Here is a 16,161-nt window from a genome sequence, read left to right as displayed (position 1 = left end):
GCGTTAAAGTGTATATCGATACATCAATTCAGTGCTACACCGAGTAGCCAAACAACAAAATATAGACATCCTACGAGGCTTGACTCCAAATGCCAGCTACTGTCCAACCATCAGCCACCGACCTATTCCTGCCCTGCTCCCATACATAGTATGATCATTGCAGTCCAACATCATGGAAACAACAAAGGGTGAGCTAGTGCAATTACAAATCAACATACAAATAGATATATATAACGCTAAAATAAATCCATCGTGATAAATATTAGCACACTTGTACAACTCATATCATTTAACAACATCAGTACCGCGTAGCGGCAATATCAACACAGCTCATCAGCAACAACAGCACCACTTCAAGTGGCTAATACAGCACCGCAAGGCGGCTACAACAGCACCGACTTAGCGGCTAAATAACACCACTTATGTGGCTGATAACAACACCGATCTAGCGGCTAAAACATTTCACATCTCAGCACAGCACAGCACGGCACAGCACAACACAGCACAACACAGCACAACATAACACAACATAGAAATTTCAACAAGCATATTGATTATTACAACTCAACACAATCTTCTATAGTTCCGTTCGACTATGAAATTTTGTATATTAAATTTATCGGGTTCAGCTCAACAATTCACCACTAGTGCAACTAAACATCTTTATCTCGGTTTTAGGATCTAGCCATCACAGCATATCCATCAAATACAACTTAGTTCAGCATATAACATCATTGATTAACAATCTCGGCGCAATTCAAAACCCTTATCATATATGTCACAATCTTCTTGTGCGCCCGGCGCACCCTTAATTGCGCCCGGCGTGGCACATCCAGGGGCACCAGGAGACCAGCACGCCCGGCGCAAGTATGCTCACGCCCGACGTACCTCAACCAGAGAGCTCAAGAGCCTCACGCACTCGGCGCAATTTTCAATTGCGCCCAGCGCAAGCTCAGGCAGAGACTCAAGGGGTCTCCTACGCCCGGCTCGGCCTAACCCGCGCCCAGCGTGGGAAAGGCAGAGACCTACCAGGGTCTCGCGCCCGGCGCAATTCGCATTGCGCCTGGCGTGCCCTTGGCAGAGACTCCCAAGAAGCCTCTGCGCCCGGCGAGTCCAAACACGCGCCCAACGCGACACCAACCCCCAAAAGAATATGTCACCTACTGCTGGCACGCCCAGCGTGGTTCAAGCCACGCCCGGCGCGAGTCAATCCAGAGGCTTACGTTCACAATCTCGCCGGGCGCATACATCTTTGCGCCCGGTGGACTTGCTTAAGTGAAACCTCCAGATGAATACACGCCCGGCGCGAAGAACTACGCCCGGCGTGAAGCTCAGCAGCAGCTCACGAAGTTCAAAAATTTTCCTAAACACCTGCAAAACAGCCAGGAAACTAACATGCAATCCATCCAATAGTCTGCATTTTCATCAAACATCATGAAAAACATCTCCTTTTTAACATGCAACCCCAAAACAAGATTTTTCTTGAAATTTTCCCAAAGACCCCTAAGACCAAAAGGCCACCAATCTTCCATCCCAGCAGATTTTCGGCTCAAACACAGCAATTAGCATACCACAAAGGCGTTCACAGAGTGCATTTCAATCTAAACAAAATGAAAGACTAGCTGCCCTTACCTTAAAGCAAGAAATCCAAGCTTCGGGACCGCGGAGATTAGAGGAGAAGAGAAACTGGAAAACGAACGGAGAAAGGAGAAATCTTCAGCTAGCTCTTGGCTAAGCTTGCTCAGCACCTTCAATTTTAAGGTCACCACAGGGAGAGAAAATCAGCAGTAAGAAGAAGGAGAAAGTGAGAGTGAGGAAAAAAAAAGAAATGAGAGAATGAGTGGGGGAGTGGAGTCGGAAAGGAAAAAGGAAGGGGGGGTCCTCACAAAAAGGACATATATATATATATATATATATATATAGAAACTAAAATTGATACTAGTATTTGTTAACGGTAAGAATTAAAAGATAAAATTTATGACATTAAAGGATAATTAAACAACAAAAGCAAAAATATTTGATGGGTTGTGTTGTATTATTGTACTACTCGTCTTCAATAGGACTGTTTTTTCTAGCATATATATTACATGATGATGGAGAGCAAAAGGTATGAAGCATATAAATCTTCAAGCACATTCAAACCTTGAAGCACAAAAATGATAACCATTGTGGCTTCGTATAATGTCACTCCAAATCAACCAACTCCTAAAGATCCCTTATGGCTATCCGACAGTGACCAAGTCGGGCACCTAAGTCATGTACCCACAATCTACATTTACAAAGCAAAACACAACAACACCATCATTGAGAGGTTGAGAGACTCTCTTAGCAAGATTTTGGTGTTCTACTATCCAGTGGCTGGTAGAACGACGTTGACAGAAAGTGGTAGAATGGAAATGGATTGTAACGCAAAAGGAGTGACACTGCTTGAAGCTGAAACCACAAACACATTGGGTGATTATGGAGACTTTTCACCCTCTGAATCCACCAACAAACTTGTTCCAACCGTTGATTACCCTCAACCTATAGAGGAGCATCCCCTATTGCTGGTGCAATTAACAAAGTTCCATGGTGGTGAAGGCTTTGCCATTGGAATTGCTATTTTTCATCCTTTGGTTGATGGCACCTCCGCTATTAATTTCATCAACACATGGGCAAAGCTGGCTCGAGGAGAAATACTAGGGCATAATGAAATGCCATTTCTCAACCGAACATTACTAAAATTCCCACACCAGCCATCGACAACACGCATTGATATCCCCCAGTGGGGTTCAACGCAACAACACAAAACAGACGAAGTTACTCAAAAGAAGAGGGAGATGAGTGTTGAGGTGCTCAAACTCACATCAAGCCACGTGGAGAAGCTTAAGAAGAAGGCTAACGACCAATCTTTGAAAGAAGGGTCGAGGCCTTATAGCAGATTTGAAGTTATTTCTGCTCACATATGGAGATGCTATGAAAAGGCTCGTGAAATTGGTGAGAACCATCCAACCAGAGTTAGCTTTTCTGTTGACATTCGCAATAGGTTGATTCCACCACTCCCTCAAAACTATTTTGGGAATGCTTTGGCAAAAGCAGTGACACCTAAATGTTGTGTGGGAGATATCATATCAAGTCCGTTAATTTATGCTGCTCAAAAGATAAGGGAAGCAGTTTATGCAGTTACGGATGAGTATATAACGTCACAATTGAGTTCTGTTTTTGGGCAAGGGCATTTGGATAGCATAAGGGCCTTTTTCTCTGGACAAGGAAGCCTTATTAGTTCCCCAGATCCTAATGATCATGTCTTTATATCGACAAGTTGGATAACCATGCCAGTGTATGATGCAGATTTTGTATGATGCCAGTGTATGTGCATTTTGGTTTAGGAATTATATTTCAAAAACCGAGAGCACTGATTCTTCCAAGTTCAGATGGAGATGGTGTTATTGTCTCCTTGAATTTCCCAACAGTTCATTTGCAACTTATCAAGAAATTCTTCTACGACGATATATGAAATACTAATATCCACATTTTAAATGTCCTAGGTTTGCTTATGCATACATTTTATGTGTGACGTGATTTTCTTTGTTTAGGAAATTAGCATGTGATCCATCTCCATGTTCTATCACATCCTTACTTTCAATAAAATAAAATTGCGTGTGTGATGTACAATTTTATGCATTGAATAAAGTTCATATATTTTCATCAAATGTGACTTTGTCTTTTCATTTTTTTATGGTAGTATGTTGAGTGCTTCCTTTTATATCTTTATATATAACATCTTAATCTGATAAAAGATTATATATATTCTTAAATTTATTCAAGAAATGTGCAGTGATAATTTTCATTTTAATCAAACATTTAATTCTAAACCTTTGAGCCCATATATAAAACATGTTATAGTCTGTTAAAATTTTAATTAGCTTGTATTTAGTTGCATTTACCTCGCACAACCAAAAGTTATGACTTATGATAGAGTAGGAAAGATGGAGAAAAAGGGTGGTCATCAAGCTCCGTTTACTCTATGAATAAATCTACTTAGATTTATTTCGTTCAATAACTCAAATTTTATATAAAATTTTAATTATCAAACCATTGAATTTAATATTCTTAATGCATAGATCAAGTTTACAAAATTTTAAAAAATTTGAAAACTATTTGATACTTCGTGTTATTAATTCAAATTAATGTTTATATATATATATATATATATATATATATATATATATATATATATATATATATATATATATATATATATATATATATTAGGGTATCTAGTAAAAGCATGTGACCATAAATGATGAAAAATTAAAGATAAAAATAATTAATGATCAAAATTAAAACTTGATTATAGATATTTACCTATAAGATCATTATTGTAACACTCCATTTTTCATAAAAATATATAAATATTTTATTAATAATTTTGATATTTTTATTTTATTAATAGGGACTGTTAAATATTTGTTTTAATTGTGTTATATATTTTAAAATGTATTATATGATATTTTATTAAAGAACAATATAGTATTTGAATTAAAAGGAAAGGGATTTTCGAAATAATTGTAGTTAGTATGTTTTAACTAGAGAGTTAAAGGGAGGTTAGGTTTTATTAAAAAGATGAATTTTCTGGTCAAACCCTTTTTATACCTCTATTTTCACATACGCACGTCAGAATTCGGAGAACATAAGTAGGAAGAAAATCACAAAGTCATGCATCCGTCATCTAGAGCTTATCAAGGTAAGGGAGGGAGTGAGAAATCTCACTTTGGGTGTGGGTTGTATGTCGGACAGTAGGATTGGCTCCCAATCCTATGTTTAATATATGCTCATATATGACGAGTTTTCTCCAATTAATTGTGTCTGTTTTACTTTTTGGTCTTCTTGTATGTAATTAATTGTATGAATTGCTTGAATGGGTGATTGATTTCATCTTTTGAGATTGTAATTGTATGATTTAAAATCTATATGGGTTTCTTGAGAAATCCTAAGGGAATGCATTGATGATTGTACGAGGAGATTGATTGGGTATAAAGTTATATGTGTCAATTGTGTTTTTTAGAAGTGTAACATAATCTATGGAGAGTTTCTACCAATTAGATTAAGAGAAAAGAATTTGGGTGTGAGTTGTGTTAGATTCTGAAATTCTGATATAAACATACCTTGGTATTTACATATTTTTTTTGCATGTAATTAATTAATGAAATTGAGTTCTGATTGTTAGGTTAGAAAATAAACATTTAGAGTTATAGTTTAGACTCAAGAATCATAAAAATGTTAAGAAATGACCAAGTTATGTGAGTTCAAAGACCAACCTCATATTTTATGCACGAAATGTTGTGACACCCTCTACCCCGCATATCATAAATCAATAAATTTAAATAATATAACTCTAATAATCAAACATGTTTACAGAGTATCACATTTTTAACAAACATAATCAGCGGAAATTACAAAGAAATAAATCTCAAAGTTTTCAAAGTAATTTAAAATAACCTTAACAACCTAATCTAATCTTATCTATACCCCGATGTCACATGTCCTATCAGAGCATAGCCCATAAAGAAGCCTAAGCTTCACCACCAACATCCTCAGCCTCATGCTGAGAATCACCTGTATAACGGTTAAAGAAAAACAACACAAAGAAAAAGGGAGTGAGAAAACATCTCACTCGGCTCACAGTGTAGGAATATATACTAGATAGCCAAACACAAACAATACATACGTAAAATAACAATATCTCATATTTGCACATATATCATGCATTGGTTTTCTTGACTAGACTCACAAATGCATGCATGTGGCGCCATACGGAAGATTCTCATATCATCGTGGGTGACCCTAAGGTACACCTGGTTATCATATCGTGGGTGACCCAAAGGTACACCTAGTTATCATATCGTGGGTGACCCAAAGGTACACCTGGTTATCATATCGTGAGTGACCCAAAGGTACACCTTGTTAGTCGTGGGTATGCGGCCTCAGCGGCACACCTGGAGTATTGTATGCATATGATGCATGTCAAACAAGACTCTATGCATTCTCATATTACTTTATCACTTTCCATGGTCATTTCATATCTCATTAACATATTATCACATTTCATATCTCATGTCTCAATCATATTTCATATTATCTCATGGTCATTTCACATCATCACATTTCATCATCACATCATATCATATTATCATCATATCATATCATCACATTCACATTATCACATCATATTCACAACTTTCACAATCATAGTCTCAACATAGTTTCTATTCATACACGTATATTAACCAAGCAATTAGAACATACAAACAATATGACATATAACAAACACAGGATTGGGAGCCAATCCCACTACCCAGCATACAATCCCACACCCAGAGCGAGGTTTCTCACTCCCCCCCTTACCTGGATGACAAGCGCTGAAACTAAAGAAGAGCTTCCTCCTCTAGGCTCCTTCTACTAGGATAGAACCACCTCCTATGGATTCCTCTAGGTCTTCAAAGAGAAGAAGAGGAGAAGAAGAGAGTATAAGAGAAGAGAGAATGAGAATTGAGGGATGGTTTGCAATGGAGAAGTGAAGGGCTATTTATAGCCTTCAAGACACATTAAAAAATGGAAAATAATGAAAAAATCTTAGACAAAACTAAGTGGAATGAATTAGTGAGATGAATTATTAAAGTTGGTGGGATGAATTAATGGAGTTGGTGCCATGTTCTTTTCCTCATCGACTTTAGCTACTGATTTGGACCTTATAGACAGCCGAATCTGAAAATATTTCCTTCATGAAAGTTGTAGGATTTTCTCTTATCTTTCCATAGCCACCAAGTTTGTATCATTTGAACAACCACCGACCAAGTTATACCCCACAAACCGAGGCTTGCCAATCAGTCCAGCGAGAAACAATTGTATCAATCAAATTCCAATTTTGACCTCCTAAACGACCGATTTTGCAAATGGCTATTTCTGTAAAAGTTGTGCGTTTTTCTCTTAGATTTCCATTGACACCAATTTTGCATCATTTGGACCATCACAGCCCAAATGCCCTAAACACCGAGGTTTGCCAGTCAGCCCAGCGAAAACGATTTTATTGAAAAGAAAGTTTACAACTATCTAATTAAGCCCAACAATATACATATATTTCTAAAGCCTATAATTAAGCATAAATGGAGTATGAATTAGCTACATTTGGAATAAAAGATAACTACCAAATATCATAATAATAATAGTAACCATTTTGGAAAACTGGGGTGTTACAATTCTCCCCTCCTTTAAGAAATTTCGTCCTCGAAATTTACCTGAAAATAGGAATGGATAAACTTCACGCATCTTGCTTTCTAATTCCCAGGTAGCATTTTCTTCAAAATTTCCTCCCCAAACGACCTTAACCAAAGGAATTTCCTTTCCTCTTAGTTGTTTCACCCTCGTATCATCAATTCTTAAAGGAACTGTTTCATAGGTGAGATTATCTTTCAATTGAACGTTGTCAGACTCAATGATATGGGAAGGATCATGGACATATTTTCTGAGTTGGGAAACATGAAAGACATTATGAAGATTTGAAAGAGATGGGGGTAAGGCAATTTGATAGGCTACTTCACCAATCCTTTTAAGGATTTGATAAGGACCAATGAAACGTGGAGTAAGCTTACGAGATTTTAGTGCTCTGCCTACTCCTGTCCAAGGAGTAACTTTAAGGAATACATGATCACCTTCATTAAACTCAAGGTCCTTTCTCCTCTTATCACTGTAACTCTTCTGCCTACTCTGAGCTGCTCTCATTCTCTCCTGGATCATCTTAACTTGTTCAGTAGTTTGTTGAACTATTTCAGGTCCTAAGATAACATTCTCTCCAGGTTCTACCCAGCACAAGGGTGTTCTACATCTCCTACCATATAGAGCTTCATAGGGTGCCATCCCAATACTGGAATGGTAGCTATTGTTGTAGGTAAATTCTATCAAAGGTAGGAAACTATCCCAACTACCCCCATGTTCTAAGATGCAAGCTCTCAACAAGTCTTCCAAAGATTGAATAGTTCTTTCGGTTTGGCCATCTGTTTGGGGATGGTAGGCTGAACTCAATCTAAGCTTAGTGCCTAGAGCCTCATGTAAACTGTCCCAAAATCTAGAAGTAAACCTAGGATCTCTGTCAGAAACTATAATAGTAGGAACCCCATGCAATCTCACAATCTCACTTATGTACAACTTGGTTAGTCTCTCCAAAGAGTATCTAATGTTAATGGGAATAAAATGGGCAGACTTAGTCAATCTATCTACAATAACCCATATAGCATCTAAGTTTTTCGTAGTTTTAGGTAACCCAACTATGAAATCCATAGAGATGCTATCCCATTTCCATACAGGCACATCCAAAGGTTGCATCAAACCTGAAGGTTTTTGGTGTTCTACCTTAGCTTTTTGACATACTAGACAGGCATACACAAATTCCTCCACTTCCTTCTTCATCTTAGGCCACCAAAACATCTTCTTAAGGTCTTGGTACATCTTAGTGGCTCCAGGATGAATACTAAGGCTACTCCTATGTCCTTCTTCAAGAATTGTTCTCTTAAGTTCAGGCACACCAGGAATACACAACCTATCCCTAAATCTCAATACTCCATCTATTCCAATTCTAAATTCACTTTCCACACCTTGATTCAACTTCTCAGCTTGACTCAATAAGAAAGGATCTACCTTCTGACCTTTTCTAATTTCATCTATCAAGTTATTAGTCACCTTCAAGGTTCCCAACCTAATACTCTTAGGAGTTAGCTCACACCCTAAACTCATATCCCTAAATTCCTCAATCATGTGCAATTCCCTCATCATTAAAGAAGAAATTCTCAAGGATTTCCTACTCAAAGCGTCAGCTACCACATTAGCTTTGCCGGGGTGATAGTTCAACTGAAAGTCATAGTCCTTAAGAAACTCTAACCATCTTCTCTGTCTCATATTTAATTCTTTTTGGTCAAACAAGTACTTAAGGCTTTTATGATCACTAAACACCTCAAATCTAGAGCCAAACAAGTAGTGCCTCCACAACTTAAGTACAAAAACTATAGCAGCTAACTCAAGGTCATGAGTAGGATAGTTCTGTTCATGGGTTTTAAGTTGTCTAGATGCATAGGCTACTACCCTTCTTTCCTGCATAAGTACTCCACCTAAACCTGATTTGGAAGCATCACAAAATACCTCAAAAGTCTTGCTAGGGTCAGGTAATACTAACACAGGGGCACTAGTTAGTCTTTTCTTAAGTTCTTGAAAACTCTCTTCACACTTAGAGTCCCACACAAAAGGTTGGTTTTTCCTAGTCAATTTGGTCAAAGGTAAAGCTAATTTAGAAAAACCCTCTATAAATCTCCTATAATACCCAGCTAGTCCTAGAAAACTCCTAATCTCAAAAACTGACTTAGGTGTTTTCCATTCAAGAACCGCCTCTACCTTAGAAGGATCTACAGCTATCCCATCCTTGGATATCACATGTCCTAAAAAATTTACACTCTCCAACCAAAATTCACATTTTGCCAATTTAGCATACAACTGTTTCTCCTTAAGGGTTTGAAGAACGATCCTAAGGTGCTCAGCATGCTCCTCCCTATTCTTAGAATATACTAGAATATCATCTATGAAGACCACTACAAATCTATCCAAGTAAGGGTGAAAGATCCTATTCATGTAGTCCATGAAAACACTAGGTGCATTAGTCACACCAAAAGGCATCACTAAATACTCATAGTGCCCATAGCGGGTCCTAAAAGCAGTCTTTGGGATATCCTCGGATTTCACTCGGATTTGGTGATAACCTGATCTCAAATCTATCTTACTAAACACACAAGCCCCAACTAGCTGGTCCATAAGGTCATCTATTCTAGGCAATGGATACTTATTCTTAATGGTTACCTTATTCAATTGTCTATAATCTATGCACAATCTCATGCTCCCATCTTTCTTCTTGACCAATAGAACAGGCGCTCCCCAAGGTGAAACACTAGGCCTAATGAATTGTTTCTCTTGTAGTTCCTCTATCTGTTTCTTAAGCTCAACTAACTCTTTAGGAGACATCCTATATGGTGCTATAGATATGGGTGCGGTACCTGGCACTAAGTCTATACTGAACTCAATCTCTCTCTCAGGTGGTAAACTAGACACATCCTTAGGAAATACTTCTGGAAATTCTCTCACTAAGGGAATCTTATCTAGCTTACTCTCAGTCTCAACTGTTAATGAAGATAAGATCATGTATACCCTTTCATTTTCCTTTAAACAAGTTTTAATGTTAGAAGCACTAAGAAATTCCGTACTCTTACATTCACCAAATGAAATGGATTTATCAAAGCAATTTAAAAGAACATGGTGAGAAGATAGCCAATCCATACCAAGGATTACATCTAATTGACTAAGAGGTAGACAGATTAAGTCAACTAGAAACTGTTTATCAGAAATTGTCAAAGGGCATTTTAAACACACTAGGGATGTAGTTACTGAACCATTAGTAGGGGTTTCAACAACTAAATCAAAATTTAACAAAGACACAGGCAATTTCAGTTTTTGGACACAAGAGATGGAAATAAAGGAATAAGTTGCACCAGAATCAAATAGTACAACAAAAGGAGTCTCAGCTATGAAACAAGTACCTTGTATCAAATTTTCTGACTGAGCAGCTTCAACACCACTAAGAGCAAATACTCTTCCTACAGTCTTTGGTCGTTCGGTTTGCGATCCTGATCCAACGACACGTGTTCTTGGTGGTTCAGGACATTGAGTGCTAATATGTCCTTTACCACTACAGTTGAAACAGGTAATCTCCTTGTCACGACATTCTGACTTGTTATGACCAACACGTCCACACTTCCCACACCTCCCTGAAAAAGTAGATCCTCCAACACTTCCAATAGTATTCACAGTGGGTTCTTTAGTAAAGGGTTTACTTCTATTAGTAGTAGACATACTCCCTTGAAATCTTGTAGAAGTGGAATAAGGCTTACTCCTACCAGAAGTACTAGGATTCACTGTACGAGTAGGACCTCCAGCTCCTTTATAGAAAGCAGCACGAGCACGGTTGTCACGATCATAAATGCTGTACTTATTGACCAGAATGGGAAAATGATATATCTCCTGATAGTTAATTGTTGTTTTCACTTCAGGACGCAGACCATTTACAAACTTTATGCATTTGGCCCTTTCACCATTCTCACCATGGTAGTGTGTACAGTAGCAGACCAAAGCATCAAATTTGGCAGCATAAGCTTCCACAGTATCATTTCCTTGTTTGAGTTCAAGGAATTCCATTTCCTTCCTACTTCTCACATCATCGGGAAAATATTTCTCAAGAAATACTCTTTTAAAGTTCTCCCAATTCAAGTGCACGCCTCCATCAATTATCCTCCGAAGTGCTCCTTCCCACCAAAAGTAAGCATCAGCTGTCAGCATGAAGGTGGCTAGCTTCACTCTCTCTGTAAGGGGACAATCCATAACATTAAAGATTTTCTCGATCTCTGATAACCAATTCATGGCGGCATCTGGGTCATAACCTCCTTTGAAAGTGGGTGGATTATTCCTCTGAAATTGCTCCAACCAGTTAGGAGCAACTCCATTCATATTATTGTTGTTCATAGCTTGGGCTAATGCTTGGAGAGCATCAGCAATCGCACGATCATTTCTACCAGCCATATTCTAAAGAAATAATACAATTAATAGACATAGGCAAGCATCATACCAACATTATAGATCTCACAATCAATTCATTTATCAAATAAACATGTTAAAAACATAACTCACGGCCGATAGAATCGACCTGCTCTGATACCACTAAATGTGACACCCTCTACCCCGCATATCATAAATCAATAAATTTAAATAATATAACTCTAATAATCAAACATGTTTACAGAGTATCACATTTTTAACAAACATAATCAGCGGAAATTACAAAGAAATAAATCTCAAAGTTTTCAAAGTAATTTAAAATAACCTTAACAACCTAATCTAATCTTATCTATACCCCGATGTCACATGTCCTATCAGAGCATAGCCCATAAAGAAGCCTAAGCTTCACCACCAACATCCTCAGCCTCATGCTGAGAATCACCTGTATAACGGTTAAAGAAAAACAACACAAAGAAAAAGGGAGTGAGAAAACATCTCACTCGGCTCACAGTGTAGGAATATATACTAGATAGCCAAACACAAACAATACATACGTAAAATAACAATATCTCATATTTGCACATATATCATGCATTGGTTTTCTTGACTAGACTCACAAATGCATGCATGTGGCGCCATACGGAAGATTCTCATATCATCGTGGGTGACCCTAAGGTACACCTGGTTATCATATCGTGGGTGACCCAAAGGTACACCTAGTTATCATATCGTGGGTGACCCAAAGGTACACCTGGTTATCATATCGTGAGTGACCCAAAGGTACACCTTGTTAGTCGTGGGTATGCGGCCTCAGCGGCACACCTGGAGTATTGTATGCATATGATGCATGTCAAACAAGACTCTATGCATTCTCATATTACTTTATCACTTTCCATGGTCATTTCATATCTCATTAACATATTATCACATTTCATATCTCATGTCTCAATCATATTTCATATTATCTCATGGTCATTTCACATCATCACATTTCATCATCACATCATATCATATTATCATCATATCATATCATCACATTCACATTATCACATCATATTCACAACTTTCACAATCATAGTCTCAACATAGTTTCTATTCATACACGTATATCAACCAAGCAATTAGAACATACAAACAATATGACATATAACAAACACAGGATTGGGAGCCAATCCCACTACCCAGCATACAATCCCACACCCAGAGCGAGGTTTCTCACTCCCCCCCTTACCTGGATGACAAGCGCTGAAACTAAAGAAGAGCTTCCTCCTCTAGGCTCCTTCTACTAGGATAGAACCACCTCCTATGGATTCCTCTAGGTCTTCAAAGAGAAGAAGAGGAGAAGAAGAGAGTATAAGAGAAGAGAGAATGAGAATTGAGGGATGGTTTGCAATGGAGAAGTGAAGGGCTATTTATAGCCTTCAAGACACATTAAAAAATGGAAAATAATGAAAAAATCTTAGACAAAACTAAGTGGAATGAATTAGTGAGATGAATTATTAAAGTTGGTGGGATGAATTAATGGAGTTGGTGCCATGTTCTTTTCCTCATCGACTTTAGCTACTGATTTGGACCTTATAGACAGCCGAATCTGAAAATATTTCCTTCATGAAAGTTGTAGGATTTTCTCTTATCTTTCCATAGCCACCAAGTTTGTATCATTTGAACAACCACCGACCAAGTTATACCCCACAAACCGAGGCTTGCCAATCAGTCCAGCGAGAAACAATTGTATCAATCAAATTCCAATTTTGACCTCCTAAACGACCGATTTTGCAAATGGCTATTTCTGTAAAAGTTGTGCGTTTTTCTCTTAGATTTCCATTGACACCAATTTTGCATCATTTGGACCATCACAGCCCAAATGCCCTAAACACCGAGGTTTGCCAGTCAGCCCAGCGAAAACGATTTTATTGAAAAGAAAGTTTACAACTATCTAATTAAGCCCAACAATATACATATATTTCTAAAGCCTATAATTAAGCATAAATGGAGTATGAATTAGCTACATTTGGAATAAAAGATAACTACCAAATATCATAATAATAATAGTAACCATTTTGGAAAACTGGGGTGTTACAAATGTAACATGCATATGTTGTAAGCTTTTTTAGTAGACTTAAATGGAAGATATATATATATATAGGTTTTGTGATCTTCATAAAATTTGTAGCCTTGGATGTTATGTTTCAAATTCCATTGGAATAATCTAAAAAGGAGGTCTATAACTCAAGTTATGAATAAATTAGTAAGCAAAGGTCATGTTGTCAAATTTAGGCATAAACATTGCGGTTTTGTATTTATTTAAAATAGTAGATGGCTTAAACGTTCCCAAATATTTTCCATTTTTAATTAAATTTTAGTCTTCCTTATGATTCTTTTACCCTTGTAATTATTGTAATTATGATTATCTATGATTAATTTCGTGTATTGATGTTTGTTGATGTGATTTGAGTTGTTGGTGGGTTCCTATCGAAATCCTAAGGGAATGCATTTGGGTAATTGTATGAGAAGATATTATGAGTATGTAATTATGTGAAATTAAGATTGAATTTGTGTAATTGATGGTGTGATAGACTAATATTAGGCTTTAATATGTGTTTTTATCAATTGGTTTTGGAGAGAGAGTCTAGATATGAGTTGTGCCTAATTCTGAAAATTTTGATACGAATATACCTTGATATTTATGTGGTTTCTAAGTATGTGATTAAGGAAATTAAATTCCAATTGTTGGGTTAGAAAGTATACTTTTGGATTAGATGCAATAATTACATAAAAATGATAAGAAATGAGTGAATTATGTTAGTCACAAGATGAGTCTCATATTTTGTGGGTGAAATATAACATCTGACACTTATAAGCATTGCGAGAGCCTTTAGATGGCCGAATTAGGTTGTGTTATTCATAAGAGTTGTAGGCCTAAGTTAGCTTTTCAATGACACTATAGTCACCCAAAAAGGAGGCTAGAACTCAAGTTGTAAGACCCGCACCTCCCACTCCTCAAAACCCTTCCCTTCTCATTTTCCATCTCTTCCTTCACTTTACTCTATCCCATTCCTTTTCTCAAACTTCCTTGTGGTGATTGCTTTGTTTGTAGGTGCTGAGCAAGGAGCTAGCTGAGAGCACCGGTCCTTTCTTCCTACTTCCATTTCTCTTCTTCTCCTCCTCTTCCCCGGAAGCTTGGATTCTTCTTCTCCGAGGTAAGGGAAGTTAGGTTTCGTGTGGATTGCTTGTAAATCGGTTAAAGAACTCATGTAATGCTTGAATTTAGGAGATTGATGGCCGAATTTGAAGAGTTATGCATTTTTGGGGTTTCGGGAAAATTGGGGAAAATGGGGATTTTTATGCGTTTGATGGTTGCATGTTGAAAAAGAGATGGTTTTTGAGTTGAATGCTGTAAATGTAGTTCATTTGATGGGTTGCATGTGTTTGAGTTGACTAATTTTGCAGGTTTTGGGTGAAATTTTCAAAGTGGTGAGGGTTACTGTTTGAAATTGCGTCGGGCGTGTGTCCATCAGAGAGCTCCATTATTCAAGCATGTCGAGTGCAAGGTTGGTTGCGCCGGGCGAGGTTGGGAATGGAAGTCCCTGGATGGCTCACGCCAAGCGTGGGGAGAACCGAGCTGGGCGTGATATCAGATAGTGACTCAAAATTTTGGGTACTGTGTTGAGATTTCCGTTAAAACACTTTTGTTTAAATCTATATATCAGTTAACTTCCATTAACGGTCTCAAACACGGCAAGTATATCGGCCGTTCAAGTAGTAAAAATATCGTATCCACAGGGATTAGAAGGTAAAATAAGCATTTATTGACTATTTGTGACTAAAGAATACTTCCAATTTCATAGTTTGTGAATTGAATTCAAAGTTATGACTATTGGAATGTCAAAACTATAAAAATAATTGATTTAGAATGGAAGAGGTAAGAAATGGTATTGTGGTATTGTGAGGTTGTGGGGGTTAGACTTCACCAAACGTTACACTACTGAATCCTTAATCTCTTGTTACATACATTGCTTAGTCAACCCATAAGTTTACTCAAACCTAATCCCTTAGAGAAAGTGCCTAGGTGCGGATATTGAATATCAATCCCTTGAGTACCCAATACCTACACCCGCATTACGGACTAGGGTTTAAGACTACTAATGGGTCAAGCTTTATCCCTAGATACAATCTCCACTAGGCATATGTTCCAGAACTAGTTTCAATAGTAATTCCCAATACTCGATGGAACCTTAAATCATGCAAAGGGTGATCAATCTAAAGCAAGCATTAAGAATAGAAACAAACACAACAATGAATGAACAACATATATATATATATATCATAGAAAACGTAAGGATTACAATAGGATTCGTTGGTTACATCTAATCCCACAAAAATGGGTAAAACCACTCAAAATGAGGGTGAAAACAAAATAGAGATGGAAGAGGAAGTGAAGAACCGAAGGAAAGATCCGCACACAGACGATCCCAAGCCCTGAGAATCCCTTCCGCAGCTCCTGGAGGCGCCCAATGTGAGAATGAGGGTTTCTCC

At 37.5% G+C, this 16,161-nt stretch overlaps 1 protein-coding gene and 1 pseudogene across 1 annotated transcript; one reads left to right on the top strand and one right to left on the bottom strand.

Annotated features, from left to right (window-relative positions):
* Window positions 1-616: 616 nt before the first annotated feature.
* On the top strand, window positions 617-3,728 carry LOC145955309 (spermidine hydroxycinnamoyl transferase pseudogene; annotated as a pseudogene).
* A 4,515-nt stretch (window positions 3,729-8,243) lies between these two features.
* LOC145955053 (uncharacterized) lies at window positions 8,244-14,173 on the bottom strand. The gene is made up of 4 exons (XM_083069751.1): window positions 12,857-14,173; window positions 10,566-12,067; window positions 8,986-9,146; window positions 8,244-8,252 (listed from the first exon to the last, which is right to left on the bottom strand). The coding sequence occupies exons 2-4, from the start codon at window positions 11,647-11,649 to the stop codon at window positions 8,244-8,246; spliced, it is 1,254 nt and encodes a 417-aa protein (XP_082925877.1). The 5' UTR covers window positions 11,650-12,067; window positions 12,857-14,173.
* Between the last annotated feature and the right edge of the window lie 1,988 nt (window positions 14,174-16,161).

Source organism: Cajanus cajan, chromosome 2 (genome assembly GCF_000230855.2).
Source record: "Cajanus cajan strain Asha chromosome 2, NIPB_CcT2T_4, whole genome shotgun sequence".
Taxonomy (NCBI): Eukaryota; Viridiplantae; Streptophyta; class Magnoliopsida; order Fabales; family Fabaceae; genus Cajanus; species Cajanus cajan.
The sequence above is the reverse complement of the archived record's forward strand: the minus strand, read 5'-3'. Positions and strand labels throughout refer to the sequence as shown.